The sequence below is a fragment of the Sinohyriopsis cumingii genome, chromosome 4 (genome assembly GCF_028554795.1).
Source record: "Sinohyriopsis cumingii isolate HCF-2022 chromosome 4, ASM2855479v2, whole genome shotgun sequence".
In the NCBI taxonomy this organism is placed as follows: Eukaryota; Metazoa; Mollusca; class Bivalvia; order Unionida; family Unionidae; genus Sinohyriopsis; species Sinohyriopsis cumingii.
Genome location: NC_142964.1, coordinates 102,545,956 through 102,573,677, shown reverse-complemented (window position 1 = coordinate 102,573,677; position 27,722 = coordinate 102,545,956). Strand labels below are relative to the sequence as shown.

The following is a 27,722-nucleotide window of genomic DNA, read 5'->3' as shown; positions in this document are numbered from 1 at the left end:
TTGCTATCATCCCTGAGAGGTACAAATGCTCAGAAAAGCAAATCATATATACACTTAAATGTAACTTCAATCATGGAATATTGTTTTTGTACGCCTAATGCAGGTTTCAAGACAGATGGTTGTCGGTCCATGGAGATGCATGTCTACAAACAAAATCTACTCCGACACCGCTTGATGACCTCAATACGAAGCGTCCATTTAACAGAAACTTATTAAATCTCTTGCTTTGGTACAGCAAAATAAATATAGCAGATTAATTTATAATTAGCGTTTAATCATAAGTACATAAATATTACTTTTGCGTTTTATTAGACCTTGCATCTTATTCCCTCACCCCCGAAAAATAAAATGAGAGCCGTTTCGGTGCCGAAGAAGAATTTATAGTAGAAGATATTATCCTATAAACAGTAGTAACTTATTACTTAATTACTTCGTTTACATTAGGAAAAACCTCGTAATAAGAGTTTAAAAATATTTTAAAATTAAATCGTCACAGTTCTTCTGATAATACTTTTACGAATGAGTAGCTTATAAAATGTATACCATCTGATTACAAGGGTAAAATGAACCCAAACACCGATCAAAATGGCTGATATAATCTTGAAAATGGTTTGCTACGAGAGACTATGCGTGGCTTGATATTTTCCGTGCAAAAGAGCAAGACAGTAGTTTCTGTCAAGCTTTTATCAGAGCTGAACTTTATTGGTTTTATTCGTTGAGACAAATCAAGCCGATGCTAAGTAAGGGGGTTTAAGTGCTACAATAAGTAGACCGTCGGCCTCAACATGGCGACTGAGAAAAGCAGTGGGAAAGGGAAAGGAAAGTTTAGTGATGAAGGCATCGAGAAGAAGCTAACATCCTTTAATAATACCCAAGACAGCGTTCAGACTTTATCACTATGGATTATTCACCATAAGGCACATCATCAGAAGATAGTGGAACAATGGTTAAACGTGTTTAAAAAATGTAAGACTCGCTGCAAATGGTATCTTGATGCAGCCCAACTGAGTACGTTTCTCACACCGTTTTAGATATATGGACAGTTATGTTCGGGTGGAAGGCCAGTCCACAGTCCCATTTGCTAGCATGGAATTCACTGACACCATGCAGTAATGGCATAGGGTCGCTAGTCGTAATATAGTAATATAAGTTTAGGCACATGGACTAGTATTATTGCTAACAATTTACCTTCAAATTATGTATATAAGGCTGCAACATTTTCTCTCTATCTTTTGCTAGGTTAAAGAAGATGGTGTTTAAATTTGTATTCCTTACCTCAATCAACAGGAGACTGATACATTTGCTCTGTGTCCTTTATCCGTCGATATGTGCATGGGATGCTTTTATAGGATCTGCAGTAACAAAGAAACTATACAGTAGCATATACACTTTTAAACTGCTTATCTTTAAAATAAAATGTTGCTACTCAAGAGTTATGTTAACAAACTTATTGTCTATAGGTAAATGCTATAGTTAATTTTTTTTATTTTATATCAGCATTATCAGTTAGGCTGGAACATTTAGAAGTTAAGAGAATTTTAGCACACATCAGGTTGATACACTAATAATGCTGATAAACATTTCTTTAAATGATGGTATTTACCTTTAAACAATATGTTCCATAAGAGAACCTTTGATTAGTAACATTTAAAAAAAAGAAAAACAAAACAACGGAATTGCCATTTCAAGTTTGTAAGTCACTTTGTTGTTTCATGATCATTGTAGATCCTACAGAAAAGCACCCCATGCATGTGTCCAGGCATCTGGATCCATTACTGAGTTTTTCATCATATACATGTAACAAAAGGAAATGAAATCACTATAATCCTCAAGATGTTTTACTGAAATTGTCCAACATATTCAACAAAGATGTTTTATAAACTGAGCCTGTCGTAATATGAGATGAACTTGCAGAAAGTGAAACAACTGTAAGATGGCATGGCATGCACATTATAATAGCTATTCACAGTTCATTATGATTGCCAGGTAGATAGTGCAGAGTTTTATTTGTAATTGTTTAGATTAGACGGCATCTTTTAAATTCTTGTAAAAAGTTTACACACTTAGACATTTTGGTACACGTTGCAGCCATAATTATCAGTAAATCAGCTTGATGTGTAATATTGTGTAGTGTGTGCCATGACCAGTTCTTGTCAACTTAAGCTTTTTTCATAATGACACCACTTTCAAGGTCAAAATTACATATACATACTTTTAGATAAGAATTAAGATCAAGTTCCAACTAAACAATCCATTTAATCAAAGATGTTCAAATATAGGACTTAATTGTAATGGATAGTTCCTGCCTCAGTGGCAGCCATATGCATGTTTGTTTCCATGATTACTGACAGTAAACTTAGCTGTTTTCATGTGTAAACATTGCAGCCTTAGATAGTATAAATAACTTTACCACCAATTTTTAGCTGAGAGAGCTATGCCATACATAGCATAATAACGTTACCACTAATATTTAGCTTAGAGATTCAACTTTTCGTGCTTGTATCAAATTTGACTTGCTATTCCACCTTTAAGGAATGCTAGCCGGTTTTCCAGCTTTACTGCTACACACAGCTATGATCATGCACGCTTATTAATGCAAGTGCAAAGCTCTGAATGGAATACTGCCCTCTAATTGGTGAACTGAAAATAAAGTTATCGATGGGTGCATTGTATTGAATCCTGATATCAATAAGTAAAACATTTATCTTCTCATTCATTTATGTCATTGATAAGCAGACACATAAGACAAATTAACATTATTTAATAACATACATTGCCATTTCATACATTTGATCGTCACATGATGGCCTAAATTTTTCTTGATGTTAGAGTCAAAGGATCGTATGATACATGGAAACTATGTTGGGAAAATGCTGATTGTAATGAAATACTTGTGTCATGAAATTTGGTTATAGTATGACTGAATAGTGCAGCAGAGGAGAATAGGTTCTTCATAAATGCTTCATATACTTTTCTATATCAGGCTTGTTGGGTTCAACATCATAACTGTCCAGATAGCTACAATGGTGTAGAGATGAATGGAGAAAACTTGTACTGTTGTTTCCCTCCATCCCTCTCTCTCTCTCTCCATATCTCCATCTAGCACATTTAACAGACACATACACATTCATCCAAGAAAACTTGTTCAGCAACTTAAAGCATCAGTCCAAGTAGGACATTCTTTTTTTGATATATATGGTATGTATCTTGTATGCATTCCCTTAAAGTTTCTTATTTTTAAGTTCTGGACTTTCTTGGCTGGAAATTTAATGTCCCATACATCAGGTCTGGATGTCTTGTCATTGCACTTGAATGAATAGATCAATTAAAAATAAGTTTATATATATATATATATATATATATATATATATATATATATATATATATATATATATATATATATATGTACAGTGTGACCCTGCTATAGCGCACTCCGTTACAACGCGAATTCGCATATAATGCGGTCGTGGCGTGGCTCCCAAAATTTCATATACGTGTATTTTTCTTGTGCACAAAAAAATCTTAAAAAGTACAAAAAAACGTAAAAAGTTGCTTATTATTTTGGGGAAGAGATCGCGTATGAATAATACAAGACACTCATGGCTTGGCTCCTGAAATTTTATGTGCATTTTTCTCGTACACGAAAAAGTATTTTTTTCTTATTAAAAGTAAGAAGAGGAGAAAAAAAACATAAAAGTTTATTCTGGGATTGCGTAGGTCCTCACCAATGTTGCAAACTTGGATTGTTTTTCCTTATTGGCTGCAAAACATACCATGGCTTTTTTATTTATTGGCAACATTGTTGGCTGTTTCATTTTTTTTTATACAACCATTGGTTTGGAGTGCAGCAATTCAGAGGCCCCATGAAAGGAAGCTGCAAACTGGATATAAAATGCACTGAAATTTATCTGTTGTTACATAAATTCTTTGTCCATACTGACAAAGCATCTAAACAGTGCATTGTTAGATCATAATCCGCTTATCTTGACATCTAGCATGAGTTCTGTATGTTGTGAAATATCCGCTTTTTTGTTGTTGACATTTCTGGTAAGAGAGATCAACCGGACAAGGCATTGTCTCGTAATCTATCATTCATCGGATTTTCGGCCACTCGCTAGTAATTAATATATTTACAAAGACTGACATTTGTATGTGGATGGTAAGTAAAATTCCTCTTCTTTTCACTCAGAATTAAATCCTTCAGAAAACTCGTGTTTTCTGTAATAATCCCTGTCAACAGAACACCTGCATCTCTATCATCCGTTGACCCTTTGTTAATTTTCAGACGCATGTGTGGAAGGCAGCATCACGCTGCTACCACAAATGTAAAAAAAAAAAATACATCTTACTTATTGGTTTATTCAGTAGGCATGGAGGGACAGTAACTAGAATAGTCTAAACGACGACCAATTCCTTTTTTAAAATGTACCCAGGTAAAATAGTTTGCTGAAATTTCAAAGAAAACAGATTACTTTTGAAGCACCAACTGTTATGAAAATGTACTCAGCAGATGGAAAAAATACCAGTCTCAGTCATGCAATACAATTATTTGATGTTGCTGCCACAATAAGAAATGGGCTTTCGTTTGGTTCTCCAAAGCTGTCCTTTAGTGGTGACTTCAATAGCACATGCACCCCTTCATCAAAGAAAGCCGACTACAATCTTTCAACAACAGCAAAGAACTTTTCTTCAAAGGAAGTCAGTACCAAACTTGTGATGGAATCTGATGGATTTTAGCATTTTCCAATGTGACTGGAACACGTTAACTGTGCTGTGAAAGTGTCCTTTTTGTAGGGAAAAAGTTTATGCTTACGAACGCTACCAACCGCGGCTTAAAACGCAAACATTTACCGACTTGGAACTTACTTTAAAGTAAATGTGCTTCGTCATTCGTTACATGATTGTGCGATGTTTTTCCACTGAATTCAGACCAATATGATCTGTTACAAAATTAATGAATATTTTAAAGCTGTGTGTGTGCATATTTTCGATGGAATCACTTGTATTGTGGATTCAATGTATATGATGAAGTTCACAGGTGAGTACACGGTGTTGATACTCTAGTCATGCTAAACTAGACATTTATATATAAACAGGATTCACATATATGTACCAATTCATGGTTCTCTAAATAAAGTAAACTGTTATATTATGTCTTCTCTGTTTTCACTACAGGTGTATTTCTCATTAATATGCATCAGTTTAAGATGGTAACTGTGCCGACGAAGCACGTATTTTACCGTCCGCATTTATTACCCCCACCCATCACCACCTAATTTTTTTTGGGGGGTACATTTTCTTCAGCTTACTGACTTGCTTGCATATAACATGGTTTGGTATATAGCACGGTCGGGTTTTATGGCTCCCAACTGCCGTGTTATAGCGGGGCACACTCTATATATATATATATATATATATATATATATATATATATATATATATATATACATACACACACACACATACACACACATTTACTCATTTTAAGACCTCTTATAAGCCTTGTCTTTTTTCTTCTGTTTTTGATCATTTATTTATTTCCTCATCATTCAGACAGGCTTTTGTGTTTAATGAATAATGTTATTTTGTGGATGTGACTTCCCTTGATTAATAGCTAGTTTAGGTAGAAATGTTTGGTAACTGTTTTGTATTTTGTGCTGTTATGAATTTTTGAGTATGTATGTATGTATGTATATATAGACACAAATATGCATCAAACAGGGTGGAAAGGGCTTTCCCTGGATTCCACAGGAGAATACATTAACGTAATTGTTTATTGCAAAGATATACAATTATCACACATGTTAGAGAATTTACCTATGTCAGGAATATGGAATGACTGTTTAGGTGAGAATTAATTGCTGGGTGGATATGTAATGTGGCTTACCAGTATTTAGAAAATCTTAAGCTTAACAGAACACTCAACCAAAATTATAATAGCAACACAAATTTCACCCTTGGTCAGGTGATTAAAGTATACTTAAAAATAGCATGTTATTGATAAATATTGAATATAAATGGAGGTGATGTATTTATAAAGACTTGTACAATTGATAAATTTGCAATGTTCTTTTTATCCTTAGGACCTTTTTCTTGTTTCATTGGATGTATTTTCTGTTGTGTCTGCATTTAGAAGTTGTAACATTCTTTTTCAAACATATTTGGATTACTGGATAATTGTTGCACATAACTGTTTTTGAAGTACCATTTACATAATTATTACCGCTAAAGTTATATGCAGACTTCATTGCATAAGTCTGCATAGCAAAAATAACTCCAGTATCTCCCACCCTCTAACAAGATGTCCAGTGTTTTGGGGGACATGCAGTATTAATTAGATGCAGTTGTAAAATCTAACATTTACCTAGAATATGCAATTTAATAATTTAACATTTACCTAGAATAAGCAATTTAATAATTTAACATTTACCTAGAATATGCAATTTAATAATTTAACATTTACCTAGAAGTTATCATGTTTATGAAAACTATCATCTTTGTGTCAGGTAGAATGCTTACCAAGTTCTGCTGTCATATAGTGTCCAGGAGATTAGACTATGTTAAAACATGATGGAAGGGGTCAGTGCATAGATACTGTATATACTGTCTTTATGTAAAAATACTGCAGTATTTTTTAAAGTATCTTTGTTAAACTATGCCCAAAGGGATATTCTTCCAAAGATGTAAGTCCTTACATTAATACATTTCTGTGGAAATTGGCATTCCTTTCATTTTTAAGTATCCATTCATTTTCTTTTATAGCTACACCACGCCACAAGTTGAATCTGTTTTACTTGTGCAATGATGTTGTCCAGCATGCCAAGAGAAAGAAGTTGACAATGTATGTTGACAGTTTCAAAGAAGTCTTGAAAGATGGTGTGGTCAGTGTCAAGTGAGTATTAAGATTATCTCCCTTTCAGATAAACTCCTAAAATATTAGATGGATTATTATGTCATTTTTACTTGGCACATTACAAATACTAGTGATTTAAAATGGAACCATCACAGTTAAGAAAGACTAGTTGTATTTTAGGCTTATTATGATCAAACTAATCCTATTTCCCACAGAATTATTTTTCATAAGTTTATATAGACCTATTTTAGAATAGGATTCATTAGTTTGAGATCCCCACTCCCAATAAATTGGGAAAATAACAAAGCAAGCAACATATTTGATTTATCCAATTTGACTACATAGAAGGATGAATGACTTCAGTACTGAAAAAGTTGTCATGGAAGCCTTTGTACCATTATAGAATGGAAAACAGGTTAAAGTCTTTTAACATACGTTGCAAAAAAGCCCATGCTGCAGTTTGATATAATCAAAAAGAACAAGTAGAAAGCATCATGAATATACCTGTACTGAAATGGATAGTCCCCCAGGAACCATCAAATATTGGAATTTTAATAGATAAAATTGTCTTGCTGTGTTTTTCCTGGTGCTAGTTCCCTGTCTAAGGTGATTATTCCTTTTAATAATTAGCAGTTGGAGGTCATCTAGAATAAAAACAGCAACATGATCCCAGTCTGAAGCCTTAAACAACTTACAACAATCAGAATGTCTTTCTTCTTTTCCTAGTACTTGTTGCAGTTCCATACATGTCTTGGACACTTTGTTTCATTATTTAAGTCATCTCTTGGCTCTTTAGCTGTCAGATGAATACTTTTTGTATATACATTTCTTTCAGTTTATACTCTGATTGTATTCCTTGATCACATTAACATTAGGAATATAAGCCTGCTACATCCTGAATTGAGCCCTTCTATGAAATGAAAATTCATCTTTTCTGTCCATTTCATGTAGAAAAAGGGCATTAACTCTTGCTCATAACCTCTCATTGCCAATGATGGGTGTTTTTGGTTTTTAAGCTTTGCTTCTGTTCACAGCATAATATGGAATAAACCTCCTATTAAATCCAAGTCATTGCATGTGAAATTCAAGCCATCCATTCCAAATGTTTGATTTATAGGGAATGATATTCATAAGGAGGTGGTATACATTACATTTTTAATTTGTTTAATTTGGAGGATATTTTGTACTTTTTCTCATGTCATTTTAGATCACATGGTACAGCATGCAGTCATTGATGCATTTTGATTGTCTTTAGTTTGCAAACTCTGTTGATAATGGGTGTTATTTAGTGAATTATTTATTGCCTTAATAACACAGTGAAGTGTTATTTTATCTGTTGTTTCTTTTATTTTGTCATTTGAGAAACATGTCTCATAAATGCAATAAATGTAAGAAATACAAATGGGAAGACACACACGATATGTACTTGGTATGTACCAAATGTATCTTTTCTTCCCCATGCAGCTAGTGTAAACTGTGGTCTTAGGACATCTGGTTGGCTATTCTGCAAAATTTGGCAGAAGTCAAAGAGAAGATCTGGTAAGCACACAAGACCAATATGGATGTAGCAAGAATACGTATGAAAATAGAATCAGTTGTGAGCCTTGTGGATATGCTGCTGCTCCCCCTCCAAAAAAAAAGAAGGGCTATGTCTTTCACCACCATGATATTGGTAGATTTGGGGAAGACAAATATAGATATATTGTAGTTGCAGTTGATTTGCCAGCCTTTAAGCAACACATACATCAACATCAAATGATGCAGGAGACAGCAATACATTTCCTGACTTTAAGGCAAATATGACCTCTAGCTATCTTTTGCTCTTGCAGATAATTTGGATATAATGGGGGATTGTTTCCCCCATTTTTAGGCAGCCCAGTGGGTATGAGTCCTTCCCACATGTCTGAGCTTAGTCTTTTGGTCTTTAAGACCGGCACATTGGGTATTTTTTGGCTCCAGTAGATGCAGTATTGACTGTCCATTATATGTATCTTAGAACTGACCAGCTAGCCCAGCTGAGCCTGCCTGACCCAAACTTGATTGCAAGGATCGTAGTGATAGATCAGTAATGTAGCCAGACATATGGCTTGGTATATATGTGGGGACAGAAATCTTACTGATTAAAGATGCAGATTGGGATGGATGATAGCCAAAAATCTATCTGTCCAGCCATGCTTCCTGCTTGACTGGTATAGAAGCTTCAACATGTCTGACAACTGGGCCAACCATTCCCCAGCCCAGATGTGACAAAATTACTTGTTAGAGCCAGCTTTCCTTATTTTCACTGCCTACCTGCAGTTTATTTAGGGATGAATGCATTGCAACATTGTTACCTCAGGGCATAGTTTATCCTGAAATGAAAACCAAGGGTATTCACACAGTGGATATGAAGATGCTTCTTACAGAACTAGTATGTACCTTGAATATCCTTGAATGCCCCTAAGGCTTGAAATCCCTTTTCATGTCTTTGAATATCCTTGAATTTTGACCGAATGTTTACTGTGTCCTTGAATATACATGAAGTTTTTTGTTGGAACAAAAAGAAATATCTGAATGATATCTTTATCATTTCATTGGCTCTGTTGTTCACATTTTGAGAGTAGGTTTTTTTCAGTTTGTGAAGGGTGTAATGTGTATTAGTCATCAGAAGGTCAACAAGAAAACTAAGTGATCAATCGTGAACCATAACTATAAATGTAGTTCATTTTGCTTTCATGAAACATGGTTTCAGAGGAAGGAATAGAAAAATTGGCTTTAAAAAGAAGGCAAAAGCTGAACAAAGCGTGTATAAAAAGCACATTGATATTTTGGCAATGGGAGAGTAAGCATTAAACTGTCATGCAGGTGGAAACAAACATTCAGCTTTAATAAATTCAAGCTTATCTGCTGTTCCAATTACAGACTTTTTTTGAATACAAGTTTGTAATCTATTACTGGGAAGCTAACTACTGCCACTATGTTAATGCATGTAGTCCCAGCATTAGTCAGAGTTTCAGAAGTTTAGCTGAAAATGCACCAGAGGTTTTGCAAGCAGATATTTTGTGGACTCTAAAAGTTGCCACAAGCCTTTTAAGTTTTCATTCGTTTGGAGACATTTCAGACCTTTTTAAGATCATCTTTTCAGGCATCTTCAAGCAACATGTATGTGAAAAATGCAGGTCAGCATACCTTCCCACCTTTGGTATTGCACCACATTTTTCACCATTTCTAGAGCAGAAAATCAAAGGGAACACATTTGTGCTTTTCTTCGGGGAAAGCAGGAATGACGATCTTCAAGAAAAACAAATTGATATGCACATCAGAGTATGGAGTGGTTATTTTCACCTAAGACTTTCTTTGTCATGCAATAGCAGATGATATTACAGACAGCTGAGCAGTTCAGTCGTAAAGTTTGGTTACATCGTCATTTAGATAGCTCTAATGTGAACCTCATGGTTCAGAAAGATCTGACAAAGGAAATGGAGTTGCAGACTAATAAAAAAAATTATCATGTAAATTTTGTATGACTTGTAGTTCCACTAAATTAATGGCAAATACAGCTTGCTTTCCAGTACAGTTATTTTGTCATCTTCTTTACCTATGTTAGAGGTATTTTAGCTTTTATCTTGATTCAATGTTACTCCTTGAGAATCTGGTTTGTCATTGAATTTTTTTTCTATGTAAACCAGCACGAAGCCTGATTTTAGCAATGGCCCTTCACCAATCAGACCATTGGATGAGAATGTAAATGCATTTAACATGTCTCCCCCACTAGTGTAAAAGGTGGATAAGTATGGGTTTCTCACCACATCGAAGTGATTTAAAACCATGCCACATCAGTGATGTTGGATCTGGCCTCATTAGCATTTTTCCGACTGGCTGATAAATTGGCCAACCAACATGCCTGGTAGTCCATGGCCTGAATTGCTTGGGTCATTAGTAGAGCAGCTCATCATGCAGTGGCTAATGCATTGACTGTTTCTGCAGATCTTGACTTGATTTGTCAAGACGTGTGTTTATGGGCCACACCACTGCTTTACACATTTTGATTTGTCATGATGTGTGTTTATGGGCCACACCACCAAAACTGCTTCACACATCTTGGCTTAAAGGATGTCTACATTTTACTCACATTTGTTGTTTGGGGGCAGATTGAAGAAATTCAGAGTCAGGCTGCACAGGAACTACCCCTCCACCTGTATCCATATTTAGGAACCTGCCATCCTGCCACAATGGAGGGGCGAGTCTTTTATATGCCAAAGGTCATTAAGATCTCATCCTTATGCCAGCAGATATCAGCCAAATCAGTCTGTAGAGATGATTTTACAGTGGAGGTAAGAAACCAAGTTTCTCTACCCCAAGCCTCCTGCTTGCTGATGCTGATCTAACACCACCACTACCTGTAGACAGGATAAATGTGTTTGCCAGACTCCCGTGGTTTCAATCACATCAGCCTTTTTCTGCAAAACAGATGGTTGGTCCAAGTCATTTCATAGGGGCATCAGATTTTTTTGTTTATCTAATCCCCTCTTCTTCCTCGTCATCTAAAGGCTGTGCCATCAGATAGGGAGAAGGACCATATTATTCAGCAGGAGATACAATTGCTTATTGACAAACTAATTCTATTCATGGCTGGTACTTATAACTCAACAAATTAATAATTCTGTCAAAATTCAGGATGGAGATAGCAAGCTTTTTCCAAATGCACTACTTTCATCTCACTGTTCACCATGCAATACAAAAGTTTCTTTTCTTTGCTTACTGCAATACAATTTACCAATTTCAAGTCTTTCTCTTGAGTCTTTGGGTCCTGGTTTTGATGCCCAGACCAGTCCTGGTCGCTTGCCTTAGTTTGTCCATTGGAAAGGCATTTTGTTCCCATTTGCTGAATATGATATAGCCAATAATGTGCTCAGCATTATGTTATATACCAACAACAACAGCATGACAGATGTGGAGTATACTTTCTGAATGGCTTGCAGTTGTGGCTGGGAAGGAGCCTTTCAGTTTGGCGTGAAGAGGTCTGTTGCTGAAAATGGATCCCTCATGATAAATTTAATTCTACATCGTATACCTTGACTAAATTTTTTTGATGGCTTGCAGTTAGTAGGTTATAGGCTTAATAATTTTGGGGTCCAAATTTTCAAAGGTCAAATTCACTGTAGCTGAATTCTGAACAAAACATTTTATTTCTCAACTGTACATGTACCTTAACCAACGGATGTGGGTTTTTTTGGGGCAAGAAAGCAGCATTGTAGACAATGTACCTTGACCAAATTTTGGGGAGGGCTTATGTTAAGGAAGAGACTTGTTGATCTTGAGGTAAAAGGGTCAGGGTCATTGTGACTTGAAGAAATGGGGTTTTGCAAATAACTTTTATTAAAGGATAAGTCCCGTGACCAGATTTTATGGATGGCTGGCATTTACAACAAGAAAGGAATCTATGCATTTTGGAATCAAAATGTAAAAGGTAAAAGTCATGGCAAGTCTAATAAACAATTAGTTTCAGCCACATTGAGTTTAAGCCAAGGCTGCATACCTTGCCCATACGTCAAGATTACTTAGATCCATTAGTAATAATCTCTGTCATCATTCCTGGCCAACTATAGTTCATTCCAGACAGCATTGTGAATTTTACCTAATCTGTAACTCAATAAATTTTCAGGTAAACATAGCTAAAAGTACCAAATTGTTTTAAATGCTTTGTGTGGAATGAATTAGGTACTTTTAGCTATGTTTAATGATGCTGACCATCAAATTTACTTGAGTGCCTATATAGAGGGCTGTTTAACATGAGGTGATCATATAACGTAACATTCACAATTCTGCTGTTTTATGACGTTTAACATAGAAATATGTGTCTACTGCTGAAACCACAAGTTCTTTGCTTAACAAATTGAGGTATTAAAATTTTTCATATTAAAACATTTTATATACCTCTGTTATGTTATGACTTTTTCCTTCCATCTATCTGTTAATATTTGCTTTTCTGGGCTATAACTTTGTAATGTGAGAGATTTCCATGAAACATTGCCCAAGTGTATATCATGACTGAGTGGTGTGTTCTGTATCATAGCTCCCCCACCTCTTAATTTAACATTGATTTGTGTATTCACATGCATAGTCTACTAAAAGTAGTAAAATCCAAGCTCAGAGGTCAAGATCATGAGTTGGGAAAAGTAAGGAGACATGCATATCCTGTGTTGTTTGACATCCTCTTGTTGGCATTGGAGAAGGCGATCATGATTGACCTAAAACATGAAGAGGTCAATTTCAGAATAGAACAAGATCCAGCTCATGTCAGTCAGTATTAAAGCTAAATTAAAATTCATTTTGATTACATTAGGATTCACACAAGTTAGAAGTAGTCTCATTAATACAGTGAAAATTTCCAAAGTCAGACACTATCGGGTCCAACAGTGTCTGACTTTTTGACTACCAGTGTATGAGCTTTATTTAAAATACAATATTTGGCTGGTCAGTAATGAGTTTAAGTTAGAGTTGTTGAGAGAAGTTTGACAGTTGGTGTCATTATGCTGTCTTTTCTGTGTAATTATGCAGTCATAGAAATTCCCATTTTCATTTAATTAGATCCACAAAAGATGATACAAATATTTTTATTTATTTTCAGGGATGTATCTGTTAAACCAAACATTGATCGTATATTCAAGATATGGGAGGAGAGGAGTGTATATGATGCCAAGTTTGTGGATGAATTAAGATCTCTATTAGGTAATATACAAGCATCTCTTCATCCTTTTTTCCTCTCCAAAAAATTCTGTTTAAAATCAAATGCTTAGGCTATGTTATTCTGCTTTGTAAAGATCTGAAACTGTTACATTGTTTGTGATCCTAAGGTAATTAGTATCCAGATATTTTCCTACTAGTCAGATTTCACATTTTATATGTAATTTTGGTTGATTCATTGAATACCCTTTTGATAATTTCTTTGAGACTGAGTGAAACTTGTGCATCTTTTGGAAATTTGACAGTGACCTTGTGAAAGGCTAATCAAAAGTTTATCTGATAATGACATCAAATGCAACTGTTTAGATTCTTGCAACATTTAGGTCTGATTTAATTACATTACAGAGAACATTCACTATTACAGTAAAACCTGTCTTGAAAGACCACTGCTATGAAAGACCACCTGTCGTGGGAGACCAATTTCTCAGTGCATGGATTTATTCATTATATAGTGCTATGACCTGTCATGAGAGACCACCTGTCTTGAGATATCATTATTATTTGGCAGAAGAGGTGGTCTTTCAAGACAGATTTTGCTATACTAAATAATGACCATGCTTGCGACATCATAGCAATATGACTGAAAAATTGTTTAAGCTTTGTTAAATATCCAAATCACTCACACACACACAGAGTGGAACATGAAGTCCCATGTCCAAGCTACAGATTACACGTGTTAATTTTATTTGTATATTCTGCCTTGGCTGTTGGTTTTCTCAATGATTTTTTGGCAATCCAATTTTATATATTGTTGTGTATATTTGATTTAATTATATCTGATTTAATATATATTTATTTTAATTTAATTGTTTGTTTGTCAGTTTTACATTTTTTATATTTTTCATTACATGCTATTGTAATGTAAATTTATTCACTAGAAAATAGTTTGACCTTGACTGTTTGTTTTGTAAACACCAGGTGTTGATCTAGATCCTGACTATGATTCAAAATTAGTAGCAACCACATAAATAAGTTCTATTTGTATTTTAAAATGATTGGTTGTTGTTGAGGTTATGGGACGACATGTTTAAGATGTAAACAACTTTTTATTTTTTTTATTTCTTAGAGTAAAATGATTGGTTTTTGTCAGGGCCACACTGGGTGTACGTGATCTTTAACAAGTACATAATTTCGATGAGATTCTGGAACATGATCACATGACCCCCTTTTTGTGTTTTAGAATACAATATAACCTTTGTTTTGGAGAGATGTTCTCAGTTTAGTTGGGCTCTTACACAGGAAGTTGTATGTTGTGCTGTTTGGAGTTATTTCAATTTAATGGATTCAGAAGGATTAATTCTTTTTTTTCCTCCTGGAAAATACATGTGCTCATATGAAATTGTTGAACAAGGACAGCTTTTATAAAAATTTATTCTGATTTCCAAAACTGGAGTGATATTTCTTGTTTCTACAAGGAACTGTTGTCTTCAATGCTACATATTACAGCATATGTCATCATCTTCCATCTTGGATTCTGGATTCGAAATTGAAATCATTAGAACATTTTGTTATTAGGACTTCAAAATTTGTATTCATGGATTATTCTTGGATTATTTTTGGATTTGATTCTTAAAACCGTAAGTTTTTTATTTTTACAGAATTTTCCAGGGAAATAAAGTATTGTATTTTTTTCAAAGCTTGTTGTTTTCACTCTTGTGTTACTGTTTATTCGAGCCTAAACATGCAACATAAGAATATTGTTCATTTGAGTGTTAGTTCCACATAGCTCCTGCTGTATTTGAGTGTTATTTTCACATTAATTTGTTATTTCAGGGGCTTTTATAATACAATCATAATAATTATTTTGCAATGATTACCACCTCCCACCAAACTCTGATGTCCATCCTCTGGGTAAAGAAAATTGGAAGTAAACAGGATGTTGGCTTTTCTGGAAGCATCATATTGGGACCAGGTTCTTTTCTCAGCTTTGAAACCTTCCATCCTAAAAAGAAGGAATAATATATGATTATGTGCAGTCCGTAGCTTGGACATGGGTCTTAGTGTCCCATGGGTTAAGCAGTGCAATATTAGTAGGTAACGATTACTTTTTAAACAGTTAAGATTCACCCCCCACCTCACCCCACCCTGAAAATTTATTTTTAATCTTTAAGATCAAGTCTTCAGTGGTGGAGCTTGTGCAGGTGGGGGTTGGGCTTGAATATATGTTCAGTATAGAATGTGTAATGATTTAAGGAGATACGTAATTTTGCACATCTCGTCATATGTCAATTTAAATAGAGATTGAAAACTTTTAGGATCTGATTGGGTTTGGTGAGTGTAACAGTTTAGGAATATAAATCCATTCCTGGTGGGCTGTCACTGGGGTAGTAGAGTGTGCCAATACTTTTGAAATTATCCTCTCATCCCTTGTAGTGGGCCTCATGTGGTGTGGGTGATTTTACATAAATTTGAGATAACTCCTGAGATGTTTGTCTCAGTGTTTTTAAGATGTGATCACTTACCCAGGTGTGTTTATATGTAATCACTGACCCAGGTGTCAAAATATTTCAGACTGGTACTCCTGGATGTTTCCTTACCTACCCAGGGACTTTGCCCTTGGGTCAAAACCAATAAGTAATTAAGATCTTGCCATAAAACTATATAGACACTCAATGGAATGAAAAGACAAATTTGTAATGCAGTTGATATTTACACTGGATTCATCCATATTCTGTTTCCAAAATAATTTTGTCCCTTAGTCAAAACTTAAAAGCTTCTAAAATCCATGTACACACTAGTCATGAAAAGACTAATGTAGTCATGCCTAGGTCTGTCATTGCCTTCAGGGACATGGTTAAGAGGCCCAAACTTGAGGATGGATTCAAAACATTGGAGGGGATATATTTTACAAATGCAGAATGCTATTTTCATATAAACCTTGATATAGCTTAGCTGCCAAAGATTTGTTCCAGTATATATCACCCTGTCATTCACTCAGATTGTAGGGAACTTTTAATATGGTTCAGAAATGATTTAAGAATGGAAGTTACACAGAAAGCGTTGTAACAGTATTTGATATTGATTCTTGTTATGATCTTTTAAAAGCCTGAGATGATTCACCTGAATCCAGCTTTCTTCCACAAGGACAAAAAAGACAAAAAGGTGGTTTAAAGAAGAAAGAAGTTAAATGAATGTTTTATATACATAAGTAAATTTATTGTGTCACCTGCATAAGCATATTGGGACATATGTTACACATTGAGGTCAGTGATGGCATCAGCTTCAATGTTATAGTTTTGTGTCAGAGCTTTGCAAGTGTAAAGGATAATGAGTATATCTTTGTATGGTGCCAGCATGAGACCAGGATCTATGGAAAACCCATATTCACAGGACACCATGATCTATAGAAATCCTTTGTTCACAGGAAACCAGGTTCTTTGGTACCCTTGTTTGCAGGTGAGTTCCCAGGTTCTATGGAACCACTCATTTGCAGGTGAGACATGAGGTCTGTGGAACATTTGTTTGCAGGTGAGACAACAGGTTCTGTGGATCCAGTATTTTTGGAAGGTGAGACACTATGTTGTGTTGAAATCTTGTTTGCAAGTGAGACACAAAGTTTTGTGGAATAGTTGTTTGCAAATGGGATACCAGTTATTGTGAATGCTTACTGTATATATTCATGTATAAGCCAACACCCCCAACTGAATAGGTATACACTAAAAAGTGCATGACCCATGTATAAGCAGACGCACAACTCTGTGACATCACATGGTTCTAAATGCATTTATTTAGGCAAATTTATCTTAACGAAAATTATTAAAAAGAAATTTTATAAACTTGTTTGAAAAGTAATTTATTTAATTTTCTGTTTTTGCATTGTTTCTGCCTAATTTAGATTTGTGTATAACTTGATCAAACGATGACAAGAATTGAGCATTCACGAGTTGCTGTAACACTAACTCTCACTTCTGACTCAATTGTCGTTTGTTTATGCATTATTGCATTGGACATTTTATATCAGTACACCAGTAACTACGTTTTTATTTTGCCTTTAAATTGTAAATACTGAACTCATTAAAATGTGATCCCAGTATGACAACACAATGAACAACAACAGTTTGATTCATGGCTCATGAACAACAGCAGTTTGATTCATTGCTCGCAATTAGGCAACAGAACCTATTTACATATGGTGCCACCGCATGTACGTTGTAGGTTTAAACATGCACTGAATGAAGTACATTCCTCTGAAAGAAGTATATCCCTTGGAGTCGAATCATGGGCACCACTGCACTAAACTTTAACGATATCTCCAAAATACAATAATGAAGTTTCAGAAATGATGCTTTGAAAATTATGCTAATGCCGTAAAAGCTGAGTTGTAGTTTGCTTTGATGTAAGCGATCTTACACCATACCTGTCAACTCTCACACCGGGAGGAGAAAAAGAAAAACCTACTGATTTTTAGGGTGGTTCCATGCCTACCTCCTGATTTCATAATATCTCCCGATTTTGCAGAGAACTCCCGATTATTACATTATGTCTTTGATTTTCATTTATCCTTAAAAACAAAAGTCCTACATAAATAAATATATGCAATCCATGGAAGCTGTGTTCTGTTGTATCACCTGTGAATATTATTACGATGAAATAATTACTTTACTAGAAAGAATTCACTTTTCCAATAAATAGAATGTTTAAGTTTAAACATTCGTGTAAATTTACAAATTTTTTTTTACAACTGCAAGATTACAAAAATCAGAAAATAAACTAGAACAAAAAATTAACCACAACAATAAAACTGTTGACAATTAATTTCAATCCCAAGAATGATCACAATGAATGCTTAACTCCATATGCTATTGTGCCATTCCCACCAAAGAAACTTACATGAGTGAACACCTGGTACTTTTATACGCAGCATATGTGTCCTTAAAAAGCTAATTCAAGCTACATATGTTTATAGTAAACAATACTAAATGCCTTATGAGTTGACAGTAAGGAAATAAGGTCAGATAAACGAGGGGAAAATACTTGCCACATGTATGGTACTATGAGGCTGCCTATTTAGGTTCATTTAGTTCTCCCGAATTAGGAATCTTTTATTTGCCAATCTATTGTTGGTGCTTGCATAGCACACAGTAGTGTAAACATGGTTTCTTTGAATTATGACGGAAGGCCAATCATTTTCACAAAATAGTTGCATCGATAAGCAGGATTAACTTTTAATTAGTTGTGCTGGCTTTCTTGCTTGTTTATTTAAGACTATCCTTTAGCTGTTGTGCAGTTTGGCACAGCTGACCTGACTATGAAATTAGGGCATTGCTTGGGAAAATAAGGGGCGTCACGGGGAAAAACATCGCGTCCTTTGAGAATTTCATGCATATTGGACCCGTAAGATAGGTCAATATTTAGTGAAAACAAGGTCTTAAAAATGCCAAGAAAAACCTCCCAATTTTAGGTCCTAATCTCCCTATTTTTTTTATTCAGTCTCCCTACTTGGATTTTGAAAGGTTTACAGGTATGCCTTACACCCCATTTGACAAAACTACGGTAATCATGCTAATATTGTGGAATGAAAGGCAATTACACATCAATGTACTGGTATAGTTGCCGGTTGAAATTCCCTCTTGAAACAAGCCAGTTTCAGGGTTTAATGATTAACTGGCCTGTATTGCTGTCAGAAAACGAAAGACAAATCAGGCCAACTATCAACGAAGGAGATGCCCAAATGTTCAAGCTTTCCATTGTGTGGAAAGTTATGACGTTGTTCAGCCAAAACATAAAACTATAGTGGATTGATGATGATCTTAGTTGATTATAATGAGAATTTTAGCCTTTATTATTGTCACTCTTCGGGAACATGCAAGTTATGCTGGCTATGTGCCTTGTATAATTAAATATTACCTCAGAACGCAACGGTGGCCAAGTGGTTAGAGCATCCGCCCCAATGCAGGAGGCCATGGGTTTGAACCCTGGCTCATTCATACCAAGGAATTCTAAAAATGGTACTATTAGCTGCCTCGCTAGGCACACAGCATTAAGATGTTAGTGTTAGGACTAGTCTGCCTGGTGTCAGGATAATTTGACTGGGTGGGACATCATGCTACATGTCTGCGGCATGATGCCCCAGTGCTAGACATCACTTTAAACTGCCGCACTGAAGACAATCGTAGCGATATGACTGGAAAATTGTTAAAGCTATGTTAAAAATCTAAATCACACACACACCTCAGTTTGTAGGATCGCTTATATCATTAAAAATTAGTAACTTCTGAGCGCATAATTCAGCGTAAATGAAACAGTTATTTTGGACTAGCTGACATGTTATCTGAAAGAATGCAATTTGGTCAAAACAATGGCTACTACAAAATCTAGATTTAATATATTTGGGAATAAATAAGGATTTAAGTGATACTATGCGCTGTGTAAGTACTGTACATTATAGTTCAGGCTGGTCTCCGGGGTAAAGTCAACTGGCAAGCGAATTATGAAGTCTATATTTACCTTTTATAAATTTCGTTTTGGAGAAATCAGAAAATATGCACATGCAAAATAATAACAAAATCAATGATAGTGCTTTATAAAGTTTAATAAGTGTCGAGTCACTGAATATGATTTTTTTTTACAGCCATTACAGTAGTCAACAAAAAGACTTAAAAACTATCAAGTTTACACATTGGCCCGTGGATAAGCCGACCCCCCCCTTTCCCGGGCTTAATTTTTTCCAAAATTATTCGGCTTATATGTGAGTATATACGGTAATTATTTATTCACCACAATGAGAAAAAAAGATGTTAAACTGTCTGCATGATGTATCATTTGATATAATTAAAAGAAGGCTTTTTCTTTACAGATTCATCGTGTGCAAATTCGGTTGGCAGCAAAGTGTCTCCACAGCTGTTGGCAGAGTTTAAGGTATAGAAATCAGTCTTTATCTTCCATTTAGACCATGCATATTTCATATAATTTTACAAGAAGTTCTAAATTCTAATACTTGCTTTCATTGGCATGGATGTACTGTATATGCTCATTTATAAGTTGAGTACAACTGCAAACATCGAAGATCCAGATTTGCCATCACCTAATGCATTGGCAGATCTGGGTCTGTGCAGTTTGTTACAAGTAATTTGTAAAATAAACCACATAGACCCTGATCTGCCAGCACATTGGCTGTTGAGAGTCTTTGTTCACATGGACTTGTAAGCGAGTAAATATTGTACGTATGAGCTGATGCATGAACTGGAGAAAATGGCAGAAATAAAAGTTAACTATTGCTTGCTTCATACAACCTTCCAGATCAGTTTATTTAAGGGTTTGCTGCAAGAAAGATCCTAAATAATTTCAATTAAATTTTTTTCCTTAAATAGTCTTTGAGTTTGATGTTGAAAACAACATGACTTTATCAAAGGGAATACAAAATATTGCAGCTGAAAAAAATGTTACTTTTTACATATAGTGTATTTATATGGGTATGTAAAATGCAGTTCATTACCCAGGTGCAGAGTCCTAGACACAGATTTGCTTTTGCATACTGTGCAACCAGTTCAGTCTACACAATTCATGTGTCAGTCATGCACCTGATGCTGGTATTCCATGATCCAGTGCTATCCAAGACAGAGTACAGATGAATATGGGGCCCCAAGTGGTCTAAAGCGCTCTTTGTTACGGATCACTGCCATCTCATCTCTGTTTGTGTGGGTTCGAGTCTCAGATTCGGCCAATGTGGGTATGTGAGAAAGCTTGCCAGTAGCTTTTCGAGGGTCAATGATTCTTTCCTGGGATTTGCCAGGTTCTTCCTCCACCATTAATACTGGCTGCCATGTATAGCCTATCGTGTGCTGAAAAATGGCGTTAAACCCTACAACAACAACAACAGATGAATACAGTTGACTACAATTTTGGCCCAAAAATAAGTTTTAATTTAAAAATATGTAAAAGAAAAGGGAAAAATAATGGGTACATTTATGAACAATAGAAAGTGTTTTGTAAATATAAAGAGTAATTGCAAATTATGCAGCTAGTGAAGAAGGAGAAGTGAAGCTTACATTTAAACTTTGCAGTTTATAATCATGCTTTTTTTTTTCCAGCCCCAGAAACTCATTGATAAAATTAACAATTTCAAAAGATACGAAGCAGAGGTGGAATTGAAAGGGAAGCAGTTGTCCAATCTAAGGATAGATGCAACTAGTGTGGAGGCTGTCAAAAAATTGAAGGGTATTGTCATTACCATGTATACTCACTTATAATTAAAGTCAAGTCCAGCTGTTCTCACCCATGCGACAGAAATCTAGCTGTTTTGCTAAACTTACTTTTCTTATCTCAGTCTAGTCATCTCAGACCAGTCTCAGTCAAGTGTCCATGCGCTCAGAACTACTTTTTAAAAAAGAAACACATGTTGTCTTCTGCTGTGCCTGATGTAGTTGTTCTAAAATCAAACAACAACAACAACAACAAATACATAACAAAATCATAGTAAATTAAGGTCAATCATTCTTTGAGAACACGCCATACAGAAACATTTTGAGAGATACGAAGACACACAAGCATATGATGTCAAGCTTTTTGGTATTATGTTTGTTCGTTCCACACAGCATGGTCAGTTTTAGCCTATATGCAGGCCTAGCTCAGTACATTTTTAGGTCAGCATCATTAAATGTAGCTAAAGCTACCTAACTAGTTTTAAATACTTCTTGTGAAACAAATTATATACTGTTAGCTACATTTAATGATGCTGACCTGAAAATTGACTGTGCTACAGATAGGATAAAATTCTTGCTGTTGTGTGAAATGAACTATGACAGAAAACACTGATCCTTGCACATAGACTATAGACCTATACACTTCATAGCCTCCCAACTCTCTTAACAGCTACAAAAAACTTAGTAACAGCCAGAAATGTGTTATGTCAAACATGCTTTATTCTGATTTTGTTAAGCATCTCCATTGTGCCCCATTTGAATAAAAACAACACCTACAATATTTAATGACAAATAATGCACTTATCAGCCAGAAGGAATCATTTATCCATCAACACTTTAATCCCTAAGCAAATTTCGCTGTAGCACTTAACATATTTCCAAGACAAAAATAAATGTTCAAAGAATCCGTGAACTTGAAAGTTTAGCACATGGTTACCCGCTAGGGTCCGTATTTTAAGGGTCTTTTATACACGGGTAATTTTACAATCAATATTAAGGACAATGCAATTATGTCACAAACAGTTTCATCTCCTCCAAAGAAAAGGAGAGTTATGTACAGTAGTGACACAGATCAATAATTAGCCATGAATAATCCAAGCACAGTCACTTGTGCTACATGTAACTTTTTTGTTATAATAATAGCCTATACACTACAACAGAGGTGTGGGCCCAGTATCATTTCATTATTTACAGAATAATTTTCTAAATTGGAACTGATGAAAATGAAACATTTTCTTGTAATAAATATTAACTCTTTATTGTTAATTTCATATAACATCCATATAATAAATGTGATAATAACTCAATACTATGCAACGTTTTTTTAATGTTATTTTTTTGGCTTGTGCATAAAAACTGTAGTTTGGATGACACTGTAATGCTGTAGTCCTCATTAACATATTGGTATTAAAGCACCGCATGTAAACATTTGCGTGTGAACTATATTGTACAAGTGAGAAGTTCTTTTTTACTTTAAAGGAAATTATTGGGTGAGAAAAAGAATCTACATTGGGGTTTGCACTGAGACAAGGAAATCCCAGTCATGGGGTTACATTAAATGCCTCACCCCTCGGCAAGCCTCAAGGGGAGACAAATAATGTAACCCCTTGACTGGGATTTCCTTGTCTCGGTGCAAACCCCAACATAGATTATAATATTAACAACATAGACCCTGATCTGCAACCAGATACTGTGCCAGCAGATAAGTGTTTTTGCTTGCTTATTCTATTGATTATGCATTATACAATGGCAGATCTGGGTCTGTGCAGTTGGACTTAGAAACTAGTATGTTTGTTAGTTGATTTGATAGCTTTTAAGATGTAGGTCATCAAGTTTACATTGTTTCAGGTATTAAATCTTGAAAAGTGAGGAGGAAAAAATGGATATGATTATTGAGGAATACATGGGTGATTGCACACAAGACCAACCAGTTATTTAGGAGGGGGGTACACATCTTTAAAATGAGGTCCTAATCTCGTTCATTTGGGAAATCCTAGACATAATTCTGTAAAACTGGCAATTTTGCAGTTAAGAAATTTTAGTAGTTTGGGTGTGTAAGAAATGCAGAAGTGAAAATAAAAATTGATCTCTTGCAAAATATGACTACCAAATAAAAATGTGTCTCTGTTCTAATTTGCAGGTACACCTCTCCCTCGATAACTCGCGCTCTTTCATGTCCACAAACATAGACCGCACTATAAGCAAGGCGCGAGTTACCAAGGGACCTCCAAAAATTGAAAAAAAATCACTTTGACATCAAGAAAACCATGGGGGATGGGGTTGCGTTAGGGAACTGGGCTGTTTAATGACTGAATCCTCATTTTACAATCATGTTGATAATAATTTTTAATAATGCACTTTTTCTAATGAAGTTGTTCGTTATTCTGTTTAAATAACATTTTTTTTTCTCTCAAAATATCCAACATATGAAAGATCTTTCCAACTGTTTTGAACAACCATCACGTGTACGCGAAAAATCTGTGTATTACATCACTGCTTTTTGTTTTCTTGATGAGTCTGGTTCCCGTAGTGGTATTTACTAGTATCTTGCCAAATTGGTTGTCCACAATTTGGGAACTAGACTAACTGTTGATACACCACCAAACAAGATTCCTTTTTTTTCTTCAAAAACACGCGACATTTATTTCGTGACACGTCTATGTCGAAACTCAATTTTTTATTGTTCAATTAGTACAATGTTATGTTGTGATTTCATTGGAAGTAATAATGAAATTTCTTATCATCCCTGAGGATATCTCTAAATGCCAGTTAAAGAATTCTCTGAAACTTGCTTGCCCATAATGGTCTGTATCTGTGAAATCAAGCTCTTAATTTTACGAAGTATTCATTTTGCTTTGCTGTCTTGTTAGCTTTGATTACAGTTATGAAAGAGTCGGTTAATTTAAGGTAGTTTCTGTTACATACACAATAACGTTTATTACAGTGTTCGATTGATCAAATGAAGTGAGTTCACCCGACATATGACTGAGGCCACTAGATTTTAAGTTAGTCCGATTTTTGTGCCTTTTCAATTTTCTTTTATTCCACCTCCTTTTTTATTCAAAAGACATAATTAACGTGATAATATAAAGGAGGCCAGCTTTTAATTCAGTGCAACAATACAACAAATACTTCCGTAAGTCAGTTATCAAAACACGGTCAGCACTTAATTAGGTTTTTAGAGAAACGCTCGCGGACATGGCTGTTACGTTAGATTGACACATTTTATGTTCAGTTACAAAAGGACACATTGCACTTATGACGATTACACTTAAAAGGAACTAAAAGATGGAACTAGAACAGAAATTTCAATTGATAAAAAATTTATTTAATTTGTATTTATTTATTAAAGTACTGCCTCCACTCTGCATAAGTGACATTTTCATTGATCGAAATTTCCTTGCATATCGATAATTGCGGTGTACTAGGAATGTCGTTTGGTAAGAAAATGTAAAAAATTGTATGAGTTATTTTTAAATTTGATATTTCATAGTGTTGATTAAAATTTCCAGTTCCTATCTACCGTTTTCAACGATAAAATGAGTGATACATCAAAGTTTCCCTTACCAATTTTGATCGCGATTTTCTTCAAGTTTAACAAATAGGGATAAATTTTTGGGGTATTTTCATGTTAAAAAATGGGATCCACGCCTGACACCGCGTTATAAGCAGGTTCGCGAGTTATCAGGGCACGTGTTATCGAGGGAGTGGTGTATGTAGATTGATTTTTACACCTTCAGTTGTACTGAAATGCATTAAAAGGACATAATCTTGTACGAGTCTTCTTATGAAACAGATAATCCTCAAGCCTATTGTCAGTATTGCTGTAATGTAAACCTGCAAATGAACACATAACAATGGCATAGAAAGAAAGAGTTATGCAAGAGAGATACTGCAAAAATCGGGAACCCCAGCATTTAAATATTTGCCAGTTATTGGCAAAATCAGCACAACAAATTTATGCAAAAATATCCCGTTTTTGTTTTTTTTTATTATATGCTGTTCGAGGTGGGGATGAGTGGTGGGACCCAGAATGAGTTTTGAATTTTTTTAAATCTCTGAAGTTTCAAAGTAAATTTATCATTGTGATTATTGCTCATATTTTGCGCCAAGTAGGTCATAGAAAAGAAAGATAAATGAAATATGTCATCCCTTATGGACCATGCACAAATGACCAAAATTAGTACATGATTAATGTAGCTGGTAAAGTAGCTAATGTAGCTGTACTGACAGAGCCACACACACCTATGCTAAAAAAAACATTGTATTGAATCCTTATAATCTGCATGGAACATAAGTATTTTGTATTTACAGTTTTGAGAAATTGGAGCTTTTATGATCGGTGTGTAATGTCTTGCTGCGTCCATCTTGTCACATCCTGCCATTTCTGCCCCTACTGCCAGATCTGATCATGTCTGTCACATCCTACCATGTCCTGCCATTTCTGTCCATTCTTTCATGTACCTCCTGTCATATCCTGCCATGACCATTACTATCTTTCTTGTCCTGTTATAAACATTTTTTTCTTCAAATTAGTAACTTGTAAAGGACGCATGAATTAAAACCAACAATTATTTAAGATTTTACAATAGGAATAACTGTATGAAATTAGATTGTCAAAAATATTGTCACAGAATTTAATAGAGTTATGACCCCTGTGTAACTTTGAATTTCACCGAAAATGAATTATATCGGCAGGGGCATTTGTGTCATCTGGACACATTTCTAGTTTGAGTAGTTGTTCACAATGCTAAATTATATCACAGGACATCTTCCCAAATTTAGAGCACTTCCCATAGGAACAGTATGTTTTGATTGAATAGCCCAACCCTTGCACTTTCGATAGGCTAAGATGTTTATCATTGCACAGAATCATTAGGTTAAGTCTTTGCTGATTTTGGTCAGATTGCTTCATGACAAAGACAAGATCAAACTTGCTGCTCAAAGCATTAATGGATGCAAGCTTTTCTGTTAGTATGTGATATTTGAAATCAATGGCTTGAATATTATTATGATACAACCAGATGTCTTCATTTTTCTGCAAAATGCTCAGTTAACAGGACTGCCAGCCCTTATGATTTTGCCATAAGTCTTTTGAAAATGACTCTTAAAATATGGACTTGAAGGAATAAAAGCAAAAACTATGGAAATTAGATTGTCATGGTAAAATCTGGATAACTTGCTCATCCATGTTTTATTTGGATCAGGGTCTCATATTAGAGTTGGTGGAGTTGATTAAGGAACCAGGCAGACTTTAAATTGCACACGTTTTCATGGAAAACATCTTCGTGATGAAACTGTTGATTATAATAATTTTTAAAAATGGCATCTGACAGGAGATATATGTTGAAGATGAAAGGGAAAAGAAGCCTGTTTAGAAGTGTTAATAATCAGTACAGAATAATTAGAAGGAATATTTTGATTCCTTTGAATAAATGCATGAAGGGAAACAATTACGTTTATTGGACATCATATGTTGATTTGAGCATATCTTGTGGCAGGAGATATGATTGAATTCGTCATGTGAAATTGAAAAAAAATTTCCAATAATTACATTGATTTGGGAAATGGCAACAAGCATCATTGCTGAGCCATATTGAAAGTTCCATACAATCTGAGAGAATGACACAGGTTGATAGATACCAAAGCAAATCTTTGGCAGCTAAACTCTGGTGAGGTTTATCTGAAAATAGCTTTCTGCAGTTGTAAAATATATCCCCTCCATGTTTTGAATCCATCCTCATCTCTTTAATTCCACTCATCATATAAATTTGTTAAATATATAATATGTCACTCTGTTTTGTGTTTGTATTCTGGTTCTAATCGACATGAATTTTGCCTATTTTGCCAAGCATTTTGGACTGCAGATCCAGGTTAGTAGCGTAAATAAATGTACATTTTTCATACAATATACTGTAATTATGGCATGTAATATATAGCTTGCACTTTTTATGGTCAGATTACACTTTTTTGCCGCTTATGTTAGCAAAAAATTGCGTTTA

General features: G+C 35.0%; 1 protein-coding gene across 2 annotated transcripts in view; it reads left to right on the top strand.

The window, feature by feature from the left end:
- Positions 1-587: 587 nt before the first annotated feature.
- The window catches only part of LOC149801799 (uncharacterized), a 66,527-nt gene continuing 39,392 nt past the window's right edge, over positions 588-27,722 (top strand). For both annotated transcript variants that reach the window (XM_089956145.1, XM_089956144.1), the window contains exons 1-5: positions 588-966; positions 6,763-6,892; positions 13,464-13,564; positions 20,376-20,437; positions 21,610-21,736. In XM_089956145.1, coding sequence (XP_089812271.1) covers positions 786-966; positions 6,763-6,892; positions 13,464-13,564; positions 20,376-20,437; positions 21,610-21,736 — 601 coding nt within the window. In that variant the 5' untranslated portion in view covers positions 588-785. The remainder of the gene's footprint in view (positions 967-6,762; positions 6,893-13,463; positions 13,565-20,375; positions 20,438-21,609; positions 21,737-27,722) is intronic.